Source organism: Mixophyes fleayi, chromosome 1, assembly GCF_038048845.1.
Source record: "Mixophyes fleayi isolate aMixFle1 chromosome 1, aMixFle1.hap1, whole genome shotgun sequence".
In the NCBI taxonomy this organism is placed as follows: domain Eukaryota; kingdom Metazoa; phylum Chordata; class Amphibia; order Anura; family Limnodynastidae; genus Mixophyes; species Mixophyes fleayi.
In genome coordinates, this window is record NC_134402.1 from 155,986,129 (window position 1) to 156,005,380 (window position 19,252).

The 19,252-nt window shown below is 39.0% G+C and overlaps 1 protein-coding gene across 1 annotated transcript in view; it reads left to right on the forward strand.

Annotated features, from left to right (window-relative positions):
- Positions 1–19,252, forward strand: part of PARM1 (prostate androgen-regulated mucin-like protein 1) — an 81,034-nt gene that overhangs the window by 44,113 nt on the left and 17,669 nt on the right. Inside the window, exon 2 of the mRNA XM_075202127.1 lies at positions 3,312–4,052. Within this exon, the coding sequence (XP_075058228.1) occupies positions 3,312–4,052 (741 nt within the window). The remainder of the gene's footprint in view (positions 1–3,311; positions 4,053–19,252) is intronic.

Genomic DNA, 19,252 nt, shown 5'->3' on the forward strand with positions numbered 1-19,252 from the left:
AGAGCACAGGACACAGCACCACTGGACTGATACTGCAGAATGTGTGAACTTGGTAATATTGCAGTACCAATGGACTTATAAATTATAATGCTGGATTGGTTTTGCAAATTTGGTTATAATTATTATATATTTTTTTTTTTTTAAATTTTTTATTTTTTTTTACTTTTTTTTTATTTTTAAAAAACTTGGGAATAGTGGGGAAATAACTATGCCCTTAGAAGCACAGAGCACAGGACACAGCACCACTGGACTGAACAGGACACGGCACAGGACCCAGCAGCACTACGGAACTCAGCAGGACAGAGCACAGGACACAGCACCACTGGACTGATACTGCAGAATGTGTAAACTTTGTAATATTGCAGTACCAATGGACTTTTACTGCTGAATGTGTGAACTTGGTAATATTGCAGTACCAATGGGCTTATACTGCAGGATTGGTTGTGCAAATTTTGTGGTAATTAAAAAATATTAAAGTAGTTTTTGGTATTTTTTAAAAAAACTTTTTTTTATTTTTTTAAACACAGGGGAATATTGGGGAAATAACTATGCCCTTAGAAGCACAGAGCACAGGACACAGCACCACTGGACTGAACAGGACACAGCAGAGGACCCAGCAGCACCACTGACCTCAGAAGGACAGAGCACAGCACACAGCACCACTGGACTGATACTGCAGAACACAGCACAGCACAGCACAGCACAGCACAGCACAGCACAGCACAGAACTAAACAGCACAGAACTAAACAGCACAGAACTAAACAGCACAGAACTAAACAGCACAGAGGACCACCTAACACACCCTCCCTCTACCCTGATCAATGCCCGAGTGAAGATGGCGGCGACTAGCGGGGAATTTATAGGATCCGAGTATCGCGAGATCCGACAACGGGATTATGAGTCAGAGCCTCAGTTTCACTTTTGAATTTGGCGCCAATACCCGGATCTGTCTCGGATCCGACTCGGATCCGCAACGTTCGGGTGGGCTCGGATTTCATAAATCCGAGTGCACTCATCCCTACTTAATAGCTATAGAAATATCACTATTTGATAGTAATATTTCATAGAGCACCCTTCCAGCTAAAATTACTCCATATTGTATATAAAGCCGTATGCATATGTACATGCGTTTGATATGCAATTCTCATGCGGTATATATGTGGTTTTTACGCAGTGGACAAATTTGCTTGCTTTTGCGAAAAGCATCCAGATTTATGTGGCATAGCAATGAACAAATTGTTTATTGAAATGGTCTATTGAAATGGATGAGGGATGTTCAGCTAGTAAATAAATAAAAAAGGTTGCCACCCCCAAATATAAATTACAAGCATTTATTCACACTAAAATGGGAACTTCACTTGTAAGGTTCCTCTGGAAAAGTGGAGACCAAGGAAGGTCCTTTTTGTACCCAAAGGAGCTCATGTACAGTTGAACTTGTTTTATTTGCTTAAAATACGCACTTCCATACTGTGTATGCGCACCAAATGTGCGAACGCATTCTCTCTATACAGGTTTTGTTGCATCTTACAGCAGTCTTACAGTCTCCTTACTGTTGTAGAGTGTGGGACAGGCAAGTAGGCCAAGTAGAGTAATGGCATGTTTACATAATTGCAACTGAAGTAGACCTGGACGCAGATGCATATATACCTGTGGGAAGTCGTATCGCTAGTAGTTGCTGGAGGTGTAACAAGATACAATGATGATGGTGATGATGATCATCAGCTTTTGCTAGACCCATCTGATTGACTAATTGCAGATTGATCCCTCTAGCTGATAGTACTTAATTTATTAGTGTGGCTACTGATGATTATTTGCATTATAGATGTTGTTTTGATCTTTTAAGGGAAAAACAACAGATGTTTTTATTTAATTTCATTTGTATTTTGCATTTGCAAAGAACAGTGTGAAGATGCTATTGTGTCTTGTGTATATGACACTTCAATACATTATTATATTGTGTACAAATAGGGTATGTAAACTTTAGCATTTGCTGCTAACACTGTTAAGCCATATCTCTATGCTTTCTCTACGCCATTGTGTGATATAAATATACTTACTCTTGATGTAAGTCTGGAGTAAATGCTAGTGATTTACATCTAGACGCCTCTTGAGATGCGTCCGGCAGAACATATGCATTTCAAACATGTGTCTGTAAGGGGAAGTACCCTATCATCATCATTACCATTTATTTATATAGCACCACTGATTCCCCAGCACTGTACAGAGAACTCATTCACATCAGTCCCTGCCCCATTGGAGTTTACAGTCTAAATTCCTAACACAGACACAGACAGACATACAGACTAGGGTCAATTTGATAGCAGCCAATTAACCTACTAGTATGTTTTTGGAATGTGGGAGGAAACCGGAGCACCCGGAGGAAACCCATGCAAACACGGGAAGAACATACAAACTCCTCACAGATAAGGCCATGGTCGGGAATTGAAGTCATGACCCCAGTGCTGTATTGGCAGAAATGCTAACCATTAGGCCACTGTGCTGCCATGTACCCTAAGGGCTTGGCACACTTATACAGGAATCCCCCAGTGCTGTACAGCTCATTTGATGTCTGTGGCCTATTGATTTCTATAGCCCCCATTCATTTCATAGTGGTCTCTACATGTAGTGCAGTGTGCGTCATTCATTGGGCTATAGGAATGGAATAGAAATCAATGGGAAATATTCAGCCAAATGATGATTAAATGACTGGTGTAAATTAGCTTTATATAGTGTGTACATACTCTTACATATTTGCTGCCATGTTTAGGTATTAAATGATACTATTTTATTATTTTTAAATACATTGCTTACTTAACTAGTTAGAACTTATAATTACTCTATAAATTGGGTAGGATACATAATTGAGATACTGGAAATGTCAGCACTTAACCTTCCGACATAAAAATGTCAGCAATCTAAATGCCGACACTTCCATAATGCTGACAGTGTGATTGGCGACATGCACAATATTGCCAGTCAGAATGCCTACATTAAAATACCAATGCCGTTGTGGCTTTTAATATTGGCATTATGATTGGCGACATTGTGCAGGTCCGCAATAACACTGTAGAGATTGTCAACCTGTCAGCATAACGGAAGTGTAGGCATTTAGCCTGCCAACATTTTAAATGCTGACATTTCCAGTGTCATAATTATGACCGCCACCATGTAAATTTACATCATGCATCTTAGGCGTTTTTTTACATTTGTTCCTCTCAGGGAATGGGGTGAGTTACTTCAATAATATGCAAAACGTATTTCTCTACATCTGACTTTCACTTTTTTAATTATCTGTACTTTTATTTACCAGGACTAAATGCTGAAATTGCTACAACTGCAGAGGACTTAGAATCAACATCGAACACTGTTTTTGATCCAGTGACCACTCATTTGGAATCATCAAAACCTCCAACAACTAAAGAAAGTGCGAGCACTGTTACTCCGTCTGTTGCAGTGACGACAACATTTATGTCGCATAATAAAACAGAACTTTCAAATCAAACCACAATATCAGACATCGATGGTACCACTGTAGTAACAACTGCCAAAATCTCTCCTACCACTGTGAAAATTGAAACAACCTCAAATTCCACAACTGTAAACAACCTTACAAACGCAACAAATTCCACCAGTTTACCAACTAAAACAAGCCTCCCAGGAACAAGTATTGAAGCTACTATACCTGCAGTGGTGAGTGCTGAAGCCCCCACCACAAATTTAAATGAGCATTCAAGTGGACCAGTAGAATCCCGCACAGATACAATGACAACAAGCAAACAGATAGTCACAGTAACCACACCTATTGGATCAAGTACAAGCGAAAGTACAAAGACTAGTAGTGGGGATGTTATCTCATCTTCTAAGCCAAGCACACAAGGAACTACACAATTGCTTATTACACTGTCTACTCCAGTAGAAAGTGGCACAACTACTGGTGGTACAGAATCAACAGTTCCTGTAAGCAAAAGTCAGGAGTCACCACAAAAAGAAACAGCCGTAAATACTGCATCAACAGAAAGTAGTACAGGGCTTCAAAAGGCACTAAGTACAGGTGAGTGTTTTGTGATACAAGACAGGAATGTTGCAATTGTAATTCCATGTTTTACTTCACTCAGAGGCGAGATGGGAAGGGAGACAGAGGCCAATCTCTTCTTGTCAGTCAGGGCAGACCCAACTCTGTGACTGGTGAATAGCAGCGGCCATTCACTATAGTGTTGGGAGTTCCTGACTCACTGATTGTTGAAAGGTTGGGAAGTCATCTACTGGGTATGATGGTTTCCTGGCACATCCAAGCTGTCTCCACTGTGCAAAGAACCAGTGTGGCTCAGCTGAAAGTGTAAGTAGACTATTTGGAACTATATTTTGTTACCCCCATAGTTCCTATCTGAAGTTTCAGTCTGTCAACAATACAGACTTGGTGCACTCTACATATTTGACTGAGTCTACATTGTAAGATCATTAAAAATGTAGGGGATTTGCATTACATAACCATCAGAGAACTAGGATCTGCATTGTAAACCTACCAGGTATTTAGGGTCTTGCATTGTAAAGCCATATGTAGTGGTTACCAGTATGCACTGCATTTTGTTTAATGGTAACTAGTATCCACTGTGTTTTGTAAAGCGGCCACTAGAATGCTCATTGTGTCACAAAGATAGTCTCTTTATTGTTAATCTGTTACTAAAAGGATATCTATCTTGTATATAGGTGATTAGATTCTTTCTGTACTTTATATCAATCACAAAGTGCCGCTCCATATTACATATCATTCATTATAATTGTCTCTGTATTGTGTATCAGTCGCTGAATTCCTCTCTGTATTGTGTATCAGTCACTAAAATGCCCTTTGTATTCCATAGTGGTCACTACAATGATCTGTGTATTGTATAGATTTCACTAAAATGTTCTTTATATTGCACATATGTCACTAGAATGCTCTCTGTGTTCTATAGAGGTCACTATAATTCGATTAAGCTGTATAATGTCTCATTATAGCTTTTTGAAATAAGAATTTCCATATATTTATATGGCTGTGTAAAACCATGGCCACAAACCCCAAGTTTCATTGTTTTTGTTGCTAGAAGAGATTGGTCCATTACTTTGTTTGCCCTTAGGCCAAAGGATGCCAGCCTTCCTCTTTATTTTTAATATGTTTATGGGTACAATGAATTATAATGGACAATTACATTTTGTCATTTTTGTGGCATGTTTTTGATATGGGTGAGATTTAGCTGATGCTTATGATGTATAAGAGAAAAGCTTGCCAAGTTTGGACAGTGTTATTAACTGAAGATTTTCTTAAATGATCAAACTTGGTTTAATGGATATCAATCTTATGTATTCAGTTTTAAACCTTTTTCTAAACAATTACTGTTTTTATAACTATAGACATAGGCCTCAATTTACCAAAACATGGCTTTTAACAGTGATAGAAAATGTTCTCTCACCTCCATTCATCAATAGAAATTTTCCCGGGCAGTTGAGTGATATATAGCTCCCTGGAGATATTGGTTAGAAGTGGTAAGGCTGAACTTACTGCTTCGCCACTAGCTTGTCAAGTCATACATGTGCAGTGAAACTAGAGGCTCAAACTTGAGCTTCCAATTCCACTTGTCATAAAAAATAAAAATAGTTAAAAATATATTTAAAAGAATAAATAAAACATTGAAAGAAAAATCATATATTTAAAACAAGAAAAAGTGCTTTATCTAAATAATAAAGCATTTTATCTTATGCACAGTATCTCATACTTGCCAACTCTCCCGAAATTCGGTTCAGTCTCCCGGGCTCGTTGGCATTTCTCCCGCATCCTGAATTTCACAGAGAATCGCGTCAAATGACGTGATTCTTGGTGATTGATGCCATTTTGGAGGGCGGGAGGGGGCGGGACGAGTCCAATCGCGTCATTTTGGCCCCGCCACCGCGACGTAAATTACGTTTTCGTGGGGGGCGGGACCAAAATGACACGTTTGGCCTCGTCCCGCCCCCTCCCGCCCTCCAGTCACGCCCCCTCTCCCGGAAACTTGTTTCCGAGAGTTGGCAAGTATGCAGTATCTGCAAACACTATCCTGGGATGGCGATTCTAATAGGAGCACAGCAGCTTTCACCGGCTTTAAATGCTTCATAAGTAAGGAGAAGCCCTATCTCAGCTTTCGCTGAAGAAATGGGTTTTAGAAGTTTATAGCATTGAGTAAGCATTGTTAACGCTGTGTATTTTAGGATCTAGAGAGCCCAGCCACATATGTATTGCACAGAGAATATCATCACCACTCTTTTACAGACAAGGCTCATGCTTAATGTTTACTAACCATCATCTTTCAAAACAGATACCTCAGATTAGGACACTTGCCAATGATAATAAAGCTATTACAGTATATCGTTCAACTTTCAACCATTCCCTATTGTTGTATTAAACAAACACTGAGGGTTTCCATTGCTATGTTTATATTCATCTCTTTTGATGATCCCCCTACAATTTAAATGAGCATTTATATACTGATATATGGAAACAAAAAATAAATCCCCTAAAATGGGAAGAAGCAGAGATGTTTGAACTGTGCCCTTATTATTCAGTTCTAAGTCTGTCATGGGAAAAAAATATGCTTTTATTTGAAAAACCACACTATGTAGTCTGAGAAACATATCAGATGTTGAAAATGTATATCTACAGTAACCTAAAATAAAGTTGCTGTGTTTTTTATCAGGCAATTTCTTGGCACAAACTTAGATCATCTGTTCCAGATCCTCAGAGTTATCAGATAAGAGAGAGGTTACTGATAAAGGGGAAACCAACAAATGACCAGTGGGTCACATGTTATAACACCATTAGCACAGTTTATCTATTTTGCTTTTCTACAGTATTTCCCACAGAAGAGCATTGATGACTTACTAAGCTAAACTTCTATTACAGTACAGTGAAATGTGCAATACAGTCTATAGCTGGGTTCGACAACCACCGCCATGTCTGGCAGGCGGACCACTTCTGGCTGACACGCCGGAGCTCCGCATCTGCTTTACTAAAGCAACCAAAGATGGCTGAAATGGAACTGCTGTGCGTTTCAGTAATCTTCAGTTGCTTTAGTGAACGAATGGTGTGCATGCTGAGTCTCCAGAGGGTAAGTCTGAGGCTTAATATGAACTGGATGCACATCTATCCTGCATAATGTAAATTGGGGGCACAACTTGGTGGCTTAATATGAACTGGGGGCACAACTGTGTGCATAATATAAACTTGCAGCACAACTATATGGCAAAACACAAATGTTTATTTGCTGGTTCCACAGCTTTTAATATTAGCATGATTAAATATACATATTTATATCTATATCTATCTATTGTAAAGCATGACAGAATCTGCTGGCGCCATATAAATCAATGTAGATGATGACACATATATATATATATATATATATATATATATATATATATATACACACACAAGTTCACCCGTGCATGATACTCATGCATTCTAGTCAAATCAAGCTACTTAAGGTCTTAAAAAGGTTCTTGTCATGCATTTGGGCCTAGCCCAGGCCTCCTCAGGGGAAGAGCGTTACTTCCCGACGCAAGCGCCCTTTTTAATGTGTGTTCATGAGGTAAAATTACCTCACGAAAATGAGTTTGAGCCCTCAACTCGTAAATTTAGCCTTTACTACCCCTCCCACGGGGGGAAGGGGGGATGATGAAAGTTAACTGACTTCACTATTCTATTTTTTTTTTGTCAAATAATGTCAGTATACCAAATTTCAGGTCAATTGGATGAGCCCTTTCTAAGAAAATAGTTTTTTACACACACACACACACACACACACACACTAACACACGCCGCTAGGCTTTTACTTTTATATATTAGATACTGCTAAGAATTTAGTAGGTCAGTGTATAACTCCGCCCAGCAGGTGGCGCTGCAGCTTGTTTTTGTTTTTTCACACACAGACTAACACACGCCGCTAGGCTTTTATATTATAGATATATGTATACATATGTGTGTGTGTGTGTGCGTATATATATATATATATATATATATATATATATATATATACACACACACACACACACACACACACAATACTGTGCAAAAGATTTAGACAGATGTGGAAAAATGTTTCAAAGTATGGATGCTTTCAAAAATAGAAGTGTTAATAGCCATACTTTGCCTTCAAAACAGCATCAGTTCTTCCAGGTACATTTGCACACAGTTTTTAAAGGAACTAACCACAGATCTCATGTGGATATAGGCTTGCTCAAATCCTTCTGTCTCTTCATGTAATCCCGAACAGACCAGATGATGTTGAGATCAGGGCTCAGTGGGGGTCATACCATCACTTCCAGGGACTTTTTACGCTGAAGATAGTTCTTAATGACATTGGCTGTATGTTTGGGGGTGTTATCCTGCTGCAAAATAAATTTGAAGCCAATCAGACACCTCCATGATGGTTTTGCATGATGAATAAGTACCTGTCTGTATTTCTCAACATTGAGGACACCATTAATCCTGACCAAATCCCAAACTCCATTTGCTGAAATGCAGCCTAAAACTTGCAAGGAACCTCCACCATGCTTCACTGTTGCTGTAGAACTGTCTGAGTTTAAATCAATAGAAGAGGCTGGAGAACTGTGAGAACATGTCTTTACTGTGTGCTATATACTGAGAACTGAAGATGGCTGTCAGGTATTTCCTGTCAACCACCACTTCCTGAACGGCAAGTGGATGGCAGTGGTGTCACTTCCACCAAACACACATAGCATACATCTACAGTTGCCTGCAGACACTAATTACTGTGCCGCTCTCCAGCCCTTAGAGCCAACTGCCTTCTGTTATACCCAAATATTTTCATTTTTTCCAGAGCACCTGCTGCCATTTTCTGCTCTCCAGTCCCTATGTTTTCATGCCTTGTTTACACATCGAGGTATGGCTTTTTGGCCACAATTCTTCCATGAAAATCACTTCTGGCCAGACTTGTTTGAACAGTAGATGAGTGTAGCTGGGTCCCACAGTTTTTTCCAGTTCTTAGCTGATGGCAATGCTGGACATTCTCAGATTTCTAAGCGAAGTAAGCATGATGTGTCTTTCATCTGATACACTAGGTTTCCTTGGCCAACCACTGCATCTACGGTCCTCAGCATTGCCTGTTTCGTTGTGCTTCTTCAAAATAGCTTGAACAGCACATCTTGAAACCCCAGTCTGCTTTGAAATCTTTGCCTGGGAGAGACCTTGCTGATGCAGTATAGCCACCTACCTGTAACATGAAACTTCTTCCACAACCTCACCTTTGTAGCCGAGTTTGGCTGTTCCTCACCAAGTTTTAAACCTCCTACACATCTGTTTCTGGTTCAGTTAATGACTGTGTTTCAACCTACATATGAAAATGATGATCATTATCACCTGTTTGTAATGAGTGGTTAACCATACACCTGACTATAATCCTACAAAATTCTGACTTGGTGCAAGTGTACCTAGCAGAATTGATGCTGTTTTGAAGGCAAAGGGTGCTTACTCCAAAAACGTATTTGATTTTGATTTCTCTTCAGTTTATTCACATATACACACACACATATATAAACATATCACACACACACACACACACATTGGTTAAAGTGGAAATTCAGAAGTGGCAGTATGGAAAATGTAAGTGAATGGAATATATATGTATATATTTATTATACTTGCCAACTTTTTCACAAATCTCCCTGGGAGGGGGCTCCAACATGGGGGCTTGGCCACGCTAATCCTCAGTTCAAAGATAATCAACCCAAAAAAGTAAGATCCCCTTCTCAAGGATCCAGTGTAGGGGCGGATTGGGAACTTAAAGTGGCCCTGGAAAAAATTCTGAAAGTGGCCTCATACAAAAGTAGGTAGAGTCAACTCACCATTAGCCCTTGCCACATTGGTTTTAGGTGAGGCAAATGCAAAACACAATGGTAGGCAGAGTCCGCCTGTAACAGTTGGCTGAGCTAACACACAAGTAGACATAGCATTGCACTGGTAGGTGGAGCAAACACAAGTAGGCAAAGTCAGCACACTAGTGGTTGAGTGTGAGTGGAGCAGCTTAATCCAGCAGCAGAGAGTTCCCATTGTTAGCATTAATTTAATAGTAGGATTAGGAAGGATTGATATATCTCAAAACCCTTATCAGGTGCTGGCCAGCCTACCACTAAAAGTGGATTTGGGATCTATGCTGGGTATCTTCCCGCTGACTGTCAATCATATTTGCTGGAGCCTTTTGAATACTTTACATCGGGATCCGATATCCATGAATTCACAAAGTGAAGCTAAGTATATATGCATGTACTTTCCTAGTGCCTACGAAATCTAGCTCTATTGGGCACTGTTATAGATCACGAGCAATGTGATTATCGATACTAGATTTGGAAATACTATCACCGGTAACGTCTAAAATCACAACACTAACTTGATTTTCTGATGTTTGATTGCTCCCTATGGGGGATGCTTTAATTGCATATCGTACCAAGCCATCTCTTTGTCCGGCTAACTACCAATAACCAGCTGGACTTATGTGAGGAAAAGATAACATCTAAACGGTGATTCCCAATTTGGAAAATTGATACAAGTGGCTCTTTTTGTCCTTTGTTTTAACTCCAAGATCATCAAAATCTTTTTTATCCTAAAAACCCGCGGGTTGGATCCCCTGAACGGCATTGCCAGGTATATCTTATGGTATTAGATATTATTCTATTGTGGCCAAGTATCCTGATTATGCAATAGATTAGGTCTGTTTATTATGCAATTGTCCAATACCAATGTTACTTATGTTATAAGCTTTTGAATATTATTGCTTATCCTGTTTTATATGTTGTTATTTAATAAATTGTCAACTTTTAAGTACCTGGTACATTGCGCTCCTCCTTTTGTGGTTTAATTTAATAGTAGTTGGGTCTGCCACCGATTCAAATGTCTCCCTAACCGTATAATTTAAAAAAATAAATAAAAAAACCCACAATGCCTTTGCCTACCTCTATGCAAAACCTTAGGGTGTCCAAACCATGGTGGTGTGTGCCATTACCCCCAAGAAGAGATTCCACCCAATGCCCTCTATTCCTCCCAATGCCCTCTGTATCTCTACTTAGGTTTAAGAGTGGGATTTCAAAGATAAAAAGCGCATTTTTAAATAAAACTGTGATTACTTGTAAACACACTAGCATGAATAATGAAAATATTTTTTTCACCGAATTAAACGTAAATGTTCCCCATGGATGCACCATACAAAATGTAATGCAAGGTTTATACTGTTCTGCATGGTAATTTGGTCAGTATTAGTGATACATGTACAATACAAAGAGCACCCTAGTGACCGTCATACAATACAGACAGCATCCTAGTGACCGTCATACAATATAGAGAGTATCCTTGTGCCCGTCATACAATAGATCCTATTGACCGCCATACAATGCACAGAGCATTCTTGTGTCCACCATGCAATACAGAGAGCATTCCCATAACTGACATACAATACAGAGAGCATTCCTATGACTGCTATACAATACAGAGAGCATTCCTATGACCGCAATACAGAGAGGATCTTAGTGACCTCATACAGTAAAAAGAGCATTTTTTTGACTGCCACAGAATACCACCTCATCATACATCCCCAGTGTCTGTACCTGTATAACTGTGCCCAGTGTATGTACCAGTCTATGCATGCCCAGTGTATGTACCAGTGTAAGTGTGCCCAGTGTACGTGTGCCCAATGTCTGTGTACCCGGTATGTGTACCAGTGTATGTGTGCCCAGTGTCTGTCCTTGTGTTTGTGTGCTCAGTGTGTGTACCAGTATATGTATGCACAGTATCTGTACCTGTATATGGGTCTCTACCATTGTATGTGTGCCCAGTGTCTGTCTCTGTGTCTGTGTGCTTAGTGTGTTTACCTGAGTTTCTGAAAAATTACTTACCATAAGCTGTCCAGGCATTGTTAGGGACGTCAGACCACTTTAGTTGGGAAACAATTAATGTCACAATAATAGTTTTCTCTTTACATGGTTATCACTGGTTCTTTTATATTTTTTGTTGATAGACAACGTGGTGCAAAATGTACTGTACCCTATGAAAGTTTAATATCACTCGGCATCGCTTTCTTACAATCCAAAGATTTTTATCTACTTATTTCCAAGGTATAGATCACAAGAAGATGCATAGGTTGAATTACAAATTTAGAGACAGATAGAAAGAGACACATACTTTTTCCAACTGATGAGCATTTACAATTCTAACCTATATTATAAAAAATATTACCAATTCTTGAATTTTTCTCATCATGAAATACATACAAATAATTACAGCCAACTAAAGAGCTGCAGGGAAAAGATAAATACACTGTGTTATCTGCTATACAGCTGCTAACCATTCACACTATACACAAGGGGTAAGTTTAATAAGGTGACTTTCATCCTTGCTTTATAGTATATATCCCGCTACACAGTTACCTACACATTATTCTGCTCCACACTCCCCTCAATACTGAGGGATTTTTTAAATCTGTCTTTTACAACTATCTTGTGTGTGCCGGTTCCAGCGGCTGTATTGCCGCCAGACCAGGTACAGCACTTAGACTAGAACCCTTCCTGGTGCAGGAGATATGGCTGAAATCCAGCGCACTGAGAAGTGGCTTAGTTTACATTGCCTACGTTAATCCACCCATTCCCCACCTTTTCACTCCCCTAAAACGTAGACTGGTTCTGTACATGCGCAGAACGATTTTGATGAGGATACGCTCAGAACAGCCAGATTCATGCCCTAAAGACTCAGGCCCTATATGTCTAAACTCACCCTGCAAAAAATGCAGTTATTTGTAAAATTTCTTTACCCCAAACCACCTCCCAGCTTAATTGTATAGTTTATTTCCTATAACCTTTTATTTTAATTATTTATTATTATTTTAAGGAAGCAATTGCTTCCCTACTTTGGTGTCTGGTTTATTGAATGCTAATGAGCCCTTCCTTGAACAACCTTCGTTTAGGACAATACTCCAACCCTCACGTGGCTAGGCTTAGGGCACAGGTTTAAACAGGCAAAATCCTGTGTTAACTATGCGTTATAGAATATTTCAGGAAAAAAGATAGTCTTAACAATATATTTTTAACAACTGTATGTGCAGAGCTAGCAGTTAAAATTCAGAATGCAAGCTCACAAAAAAAGTTTTATAAAGAATAAACTACTTCATTATCATAACAGGTGTTATCTTGCAAGAAAACACTCCTTGGTATTTAATATCTTGTTGAATCATAACACTATAGGTTATAGCAAATAAACATATTAGCATATTATCTAATTATTGGCTTCAATAAAAAGTCATCTCTTACATACTGTTAGAAATGAACTGAAAATAAAGATGTATTAATATTAATAATATGTCACTTATATATGCTACAAAAATTTTACCATGGGCTAAAGCATTTCTATATATTTTTTTTAAGTAGGGGTTAGTTCCACGCATTATTGTGATGCTGGGTCTCCACAAACAGGTGGCCTAGGGAAGCTAAAAATTAAAATCAAGACTTGACAATACTGATGGTCTACACCAGGCCTGTCCAACCTGCGGCCCTCCAGATGTTGTGAAATAACAAGCCCCAGCATGCTTTGCCAGTAGACAACCAGTTGATAGCTGGAAGGGCATGCTGGGACTTGTAGTTTCACAACACCTGGAGGGCCGCAGGTTGGACAGGCCTGGTCTACACAGCTCATAATAAAAAACATTGTTCATTCCTGTGAGCAACTACTGGCTGCTCTTTCTTTGATTGCCTGCTTCATTAAAGAACAGTTACTAAACCTTGTACAGAATACATCAAGGAGCCATCTAAATGATCAAGATACTGTATCATTTTGCAGGCAGTGAAATGTGATCCATCTTTGAAAAGTGATCCTTAATCTTCTAACCAGGCAAGATGCCTACCTTGTTTGTCTCCCAAACATTGAGGAAATTAATTTACTAGCAACTGAAACAAATGAGCTGTCAACACCAAAGTCAGCTAAAGAGAATGATATATGGTACATTACAATAAACATAAGCAAGATTAATAAAGAATAAATACTGACAACTCAATAATAAGTTGTTAATGTTTACAACAGATGCACCAAGAATTTCAAATAACATTTACACATCATAAGTGACTTTGGGGAAAAAACTGTCTTTGGTTTTGGATATACTGTAAATATTTAAGTTTTAGATATCACTATGAAATGCATGACGTTTCAAAAAATAAGTTATGAAGATTTTGAAAATAATATTTTTTTTTACTTTGGGACTTTTAACATACAGTTGTAAGTTTGGATGAAAAAAGGAAAAGTTGTTACTAATTAAAGGGGTAATCCACATGTACAGGCAGTACTATAAATCGAGGTTTTACTTTTGCTGACCTGCACAATTGTGTCAAAGAATGTAGCAAAAAAGCATTGAAAATGTGAAGTGGAAAGTGCTTCTATGTATTATACAAACAAATAGTCACATTTGAGCATAAAAATATGCTGAAGCTCCTTGTCTTTTCCAGTTTGGAGGTAGCAGCAATGAGACTGTTGCAGAGTAGGAGGTACGCTAGATGCACAGCGTGAAAACGCTGTGGAGATGCCTAGAATGTGGGCGCAGGCATATGCCTCTGCAGACATGCTTAATTCTGGCATTTAAGCCCACATGTACCTAGAGAGGTTGGCAGGGGAGAAAAGGGTGTTCTAACTGAAATACGCTATTTTTCTGTGCTCTTTTTTTAGAGCAATTTACACCCTTTTTACCTAGAACTGGGTATTAGCCCCACAGTGTCTGAAATCAATAAAAAATGTAAATCTGCATAAATCATAGTAACCAATCAGCCTTTGCTATTATTGTTTGACTTTCACTAGACAGATAAAAATGAATTGCTGATTGACTGGTATAGTTTTAGTGCTGATTTGAAACGTAGAGCAGTAGTGTTAAAGTTGCAGTACCACTTAATTGTTTCATGGTTCTCACCTGCTGCTTCAATTACTGGAGCTCCAGGGGCTACAACATTCAGCCGTTTATTCCAGGGCTCTGTGGTTCATCTCACAGCCCCAGCCACAAGCCGTGCATATTACTGATGGAGTTTATTGCTTCTGTTTGGTCCTCTGCTCACACATCCCTTCTGCAGCCATTTTAAAGTGGTGAATGTAAATGTTTAGCTGGTACTATATTACAGCAACAAAGGCGCCTCGGGAAAAAATGACTGCATGGAGGAGCAGCCTCTAGGGCAGGCCTGTCCAACCTGTGGCCCTCCAGGTGTTGTGAAACTACAAGCCCCAGCATGCTTTGCTGGTAGACAACCAGTTGATAGCTGGAAGGGCATGCTGGGACTTGTAGTTTCACAACATCTGGAGGGCCGCAGGTTGGACAGGCCTGCTCTAGGGCTTAGGGAAGGACTAGGAGCAGGTGAGTAACATTTAATGATTATGTGGTAATGCAGCTTTAGTGTATAGCAAACATTGATATAAACAAAGAGAGAAAGACATAAACACACACAGTAACATATCTAAAAAATAAGTTGTAAATTGTCTGGGTCAAGTTGCACATATTTGTCAGGTTTGGCCTTAGGTCAAAAAAAGGGTAAGAAAGCTTTTCTTGGTATGTGTAGCTGTATTCCAAGCATTGGTCAGATGCAAACTCACAGAATATGTCTTTCAAAGATCTATATTCTATTTATCTATGGGGGACCAAAGTTTTATTTACTCTACTTTACAGTTGACTGTTCTTAGGGCATTTTTTAATTAATGAAAAGCCCAATGTACAGCATACTCCGATCAGCTACTACAATAAACCTACCTGCCTAATATTGTGTTGGTCCAATGGGGACCTACACCAACTGTATTAATTAAAAGAGTGTTAATAATTTGTTAGAAATTGGTAGACCATACCTAATGTCATGCAGAGTAAAAATATTTGGCTTCCCTCACCCTTAAACCCACCCAGCAATCATTAATTCAGTAGAGGGGAGTGGAAAATAGAAAAGAAAAATATTAGATTACAGCTGCTCCCAGGCAGTTCTCAGCCCACAGGAGCACAGAAGGGTCACATCTGGCCCTTGGGCCATCACTTAGAGACCAGTGAACTAGCCTAAGGCAGCCCTTTTATATTCTAACTTCTAGCATGGTGTGCTGGAAGTTTTAATGCAACAAATACTAGCTAATCTTGTTGTACATATAGGTAAGGTATGCGTGTCACAACTGATTGCATATGTGAATGCAAATATATGTGCTATGTGCAAAACATAGAGGTATGTTACACCTCCCAACTAAATTACTTATGCAGCCTAACTGTTTTTTAAGAACACTTCCAGCCACAGATAAGTTTAGCCAATAGCACCCTAGTCCTCTGAAATAGCAGATGAGCAGGAGTCTGGTATCTGTGCGATACTCATTCCTAAACTCCCCTCCTCCTTTGATGGTTCTGTAATGGTCCATTCTTGTGCCACTCAATAAGCTGTGGCTGACATACTCAATGAAATTGTTTCCTGTATTTTTTTAGCCGAAGCTTTACGTGTGAGAGAAATTGGTAAACAACAGTCTTTACTTGCGTTGCTGGCATTTATATATATTGCTGACAAAAGTTATAAGGCAAGGTGAACGAATTCACTTCCTGCACTACATGGCACTTTGACAGTAAGGAAGAATCAGAGGTTAAAAATTCTGGGGAGTGGCTGACAGTTCAGTGTAATCTTGAAATGAAACCTGGCATTGAGCAAGCATAGCAGTTGCTATTCAATTGCTTGTTTTATTGATAAGTGAATAACTCTAGAGCAGGCCTGTCCAACCTGCGGCCCTCCAGATGTTGTGAAACAACAAGCCCCAGCATGCTTTGCCAGTAGACAACCAGTTGATAGCTGGAAGGGCATGCTGGGACTTGTAGTTTCACAACACCTGGAGGGCCGCAGGTTGGACAGGCCTGCTCTAGAGCTAACCTGACTTTGACTGTTACTCAGATCTATTTATGTGAAAAATATTATCGTCCTGAATTTTGCAATAGCCAAAAAAAATAAAAAGAATAAAAGACTAAAGCTGCAAAATGAAGCCTAGGTTAGAGTAGCCTTACTGTGATGTTGTTCATTTGACATGTTTACAGAAATATAGGTGCTGTAAGAATGTTCTATTTAAGGATTAGCATATTAGTCTTTTTCTACATTTATTACAGGTACAAAAAGTAACATTCTAATTTTGTATAGCCTTTTTTTACACTTTTATTAGCATTTAAAATTCTACTAAAACATGTAAACTGCTTGGGAATGGAACCCAAGGATTCCAATGAACCCACAGGCACTAGTATTTGCCCTTGTCCTCCGTTAACCCCTCCATCCTCAAGTGACAGTGGGTAATCAGCCTTAGTTGGTCCTATCACATATATGTACATATATTATTTTTGTATGACATCAATATGCACGTGAATTCCTTGTTTACTGCTGTATGTGAGGCAATGCCCTGTAAGGTGCAACATAAAAATAGTCATAAATAACTCTTGTGTTTTTGTTTTATTATCTCAGTTGATAAGTGACATAAGTTATATGTTTGACTATACAATGTTACCTTCCAGATAGCAAAATACTATTACCCTAGCTATCTATGTAATCCCAGTACATAATATCATCTTCAATTGTAGTCATTTAGATCAAGTTGCATTAAACAATTATGAAAAGTTCCATGATTTATAATGAGTTCTTTTTGTGTATGGTGTTATCTTCCAAACCCAAACCCATAGTTTCTCCATGTTTATTACATTATAAAGTGTACCTGTTATATTTTTATAGTAAAACACGAATAGAGCACCCTGAGCAAAAGCCTTACATTGTACAATTATTAGCGTATATATCTTTATTAAAAACTTAGGTATAAAACTGGGATGCTCCGTCTACATTTTTAATGCTAGTTGCTGAGGAGTCATATTTGTATAGCGATGACAATCACGTTTGCGTTGTCTTTGGTCATCAGTCATAATTTGTCAGCTTTATCCCGCCCCGCCCCTTCATCTTTTTGCTTCTTCTTGCTGTGCAGTTACTCCCACAGCAGATATTTGCCTTTTGGGTGACATCAAAGTTACACTTTGTTGCTTAAATTAATCAGTATATTCCTATTAATTTAACATTAAGTGCAATTAAAATGAATGAATAGAAAATCGAGTCAATTTGAAATAGCAAAGGTCGTTATAAATGGTAACTGCCATACAAAAAACCTAACTAAGCCAAACAAAAAAAGCCCCAAAAAAGAGGAAAATCTAGTCACTAGGAATAATCAAGTACACAAAACAGTCGTTTGCAAACATTTTACCGAATTTTGTTTGTGTATTTTGTGTGTGTATTCATAGCATACTTGCCAACTCTCCCGGAATGTCCAGGAGACTCCCAAATTCCAGGTTGGTCTCCTGAACTCCCGAAAGAGTAGGGCATTCTCCTGACTCAGCCCACTTTCTAGTGAAGTGGGCAGAATTTGGAGCCTCGTGATGCAATTTTCGGGGAATCACGTCATTTTACTGTGGGGGACGGGCCAAAATGACGCAATTCAATGAGTGCCACCCCCACAAGCCAAACTCTCCCCGGGATCCCCCGGAAAGCATTAATGAAAGGTTGGCAAGTATGATTTATAAAGGTGAGGAGCAGCATTAGCCTTTTATTTATATATATATATATATATATATATATATATATATATATATATATGACTGTCTTTATTGATGGTACAGTGACACCTGTTGTCTGTGACTGTTATTGCAGTGGATCTTTACAATTTATATTTGTTTTACTAGTGTTAAAAACTGTAATAAAACACATTAGTGTCAGTGGGTACGAGGCACTAATTAACTTAACTGTTGATATGGGCAGAAGTTCCAGTGACACTGATCTCATGTGATTTTTCGTAGCAATTATTCACAGCAATGTTCTGAAGTCTGGCAGATTGATAATGGGACAGTATTTTCAGGATCACACTGACCATGCTCCTACCAGTTCATCATCATTTATTTATGTGCTATTCTGTGTCCAATTAATACTCATAAGTATTCATAGCTGTCAAAAACATGGCTATCTTCATGCCAATATCTAAAAGGGTGAATGTAGAGAAAATTGTATAGCTGTAATACACTGGGTTGCCAATTGTTTCACGGGTCACAGTGCAGATTTTTGTTGCCCCACCCCAGGCCGTATACACAGATTCAGGGTGTGTGACTGGGCAGCCCCCTTCCCCTGGCTGCACACACGGCTTAAGCAAAAGTCATGGTTGCTCGTGCAGTGGTGTGACATTGGGAACCC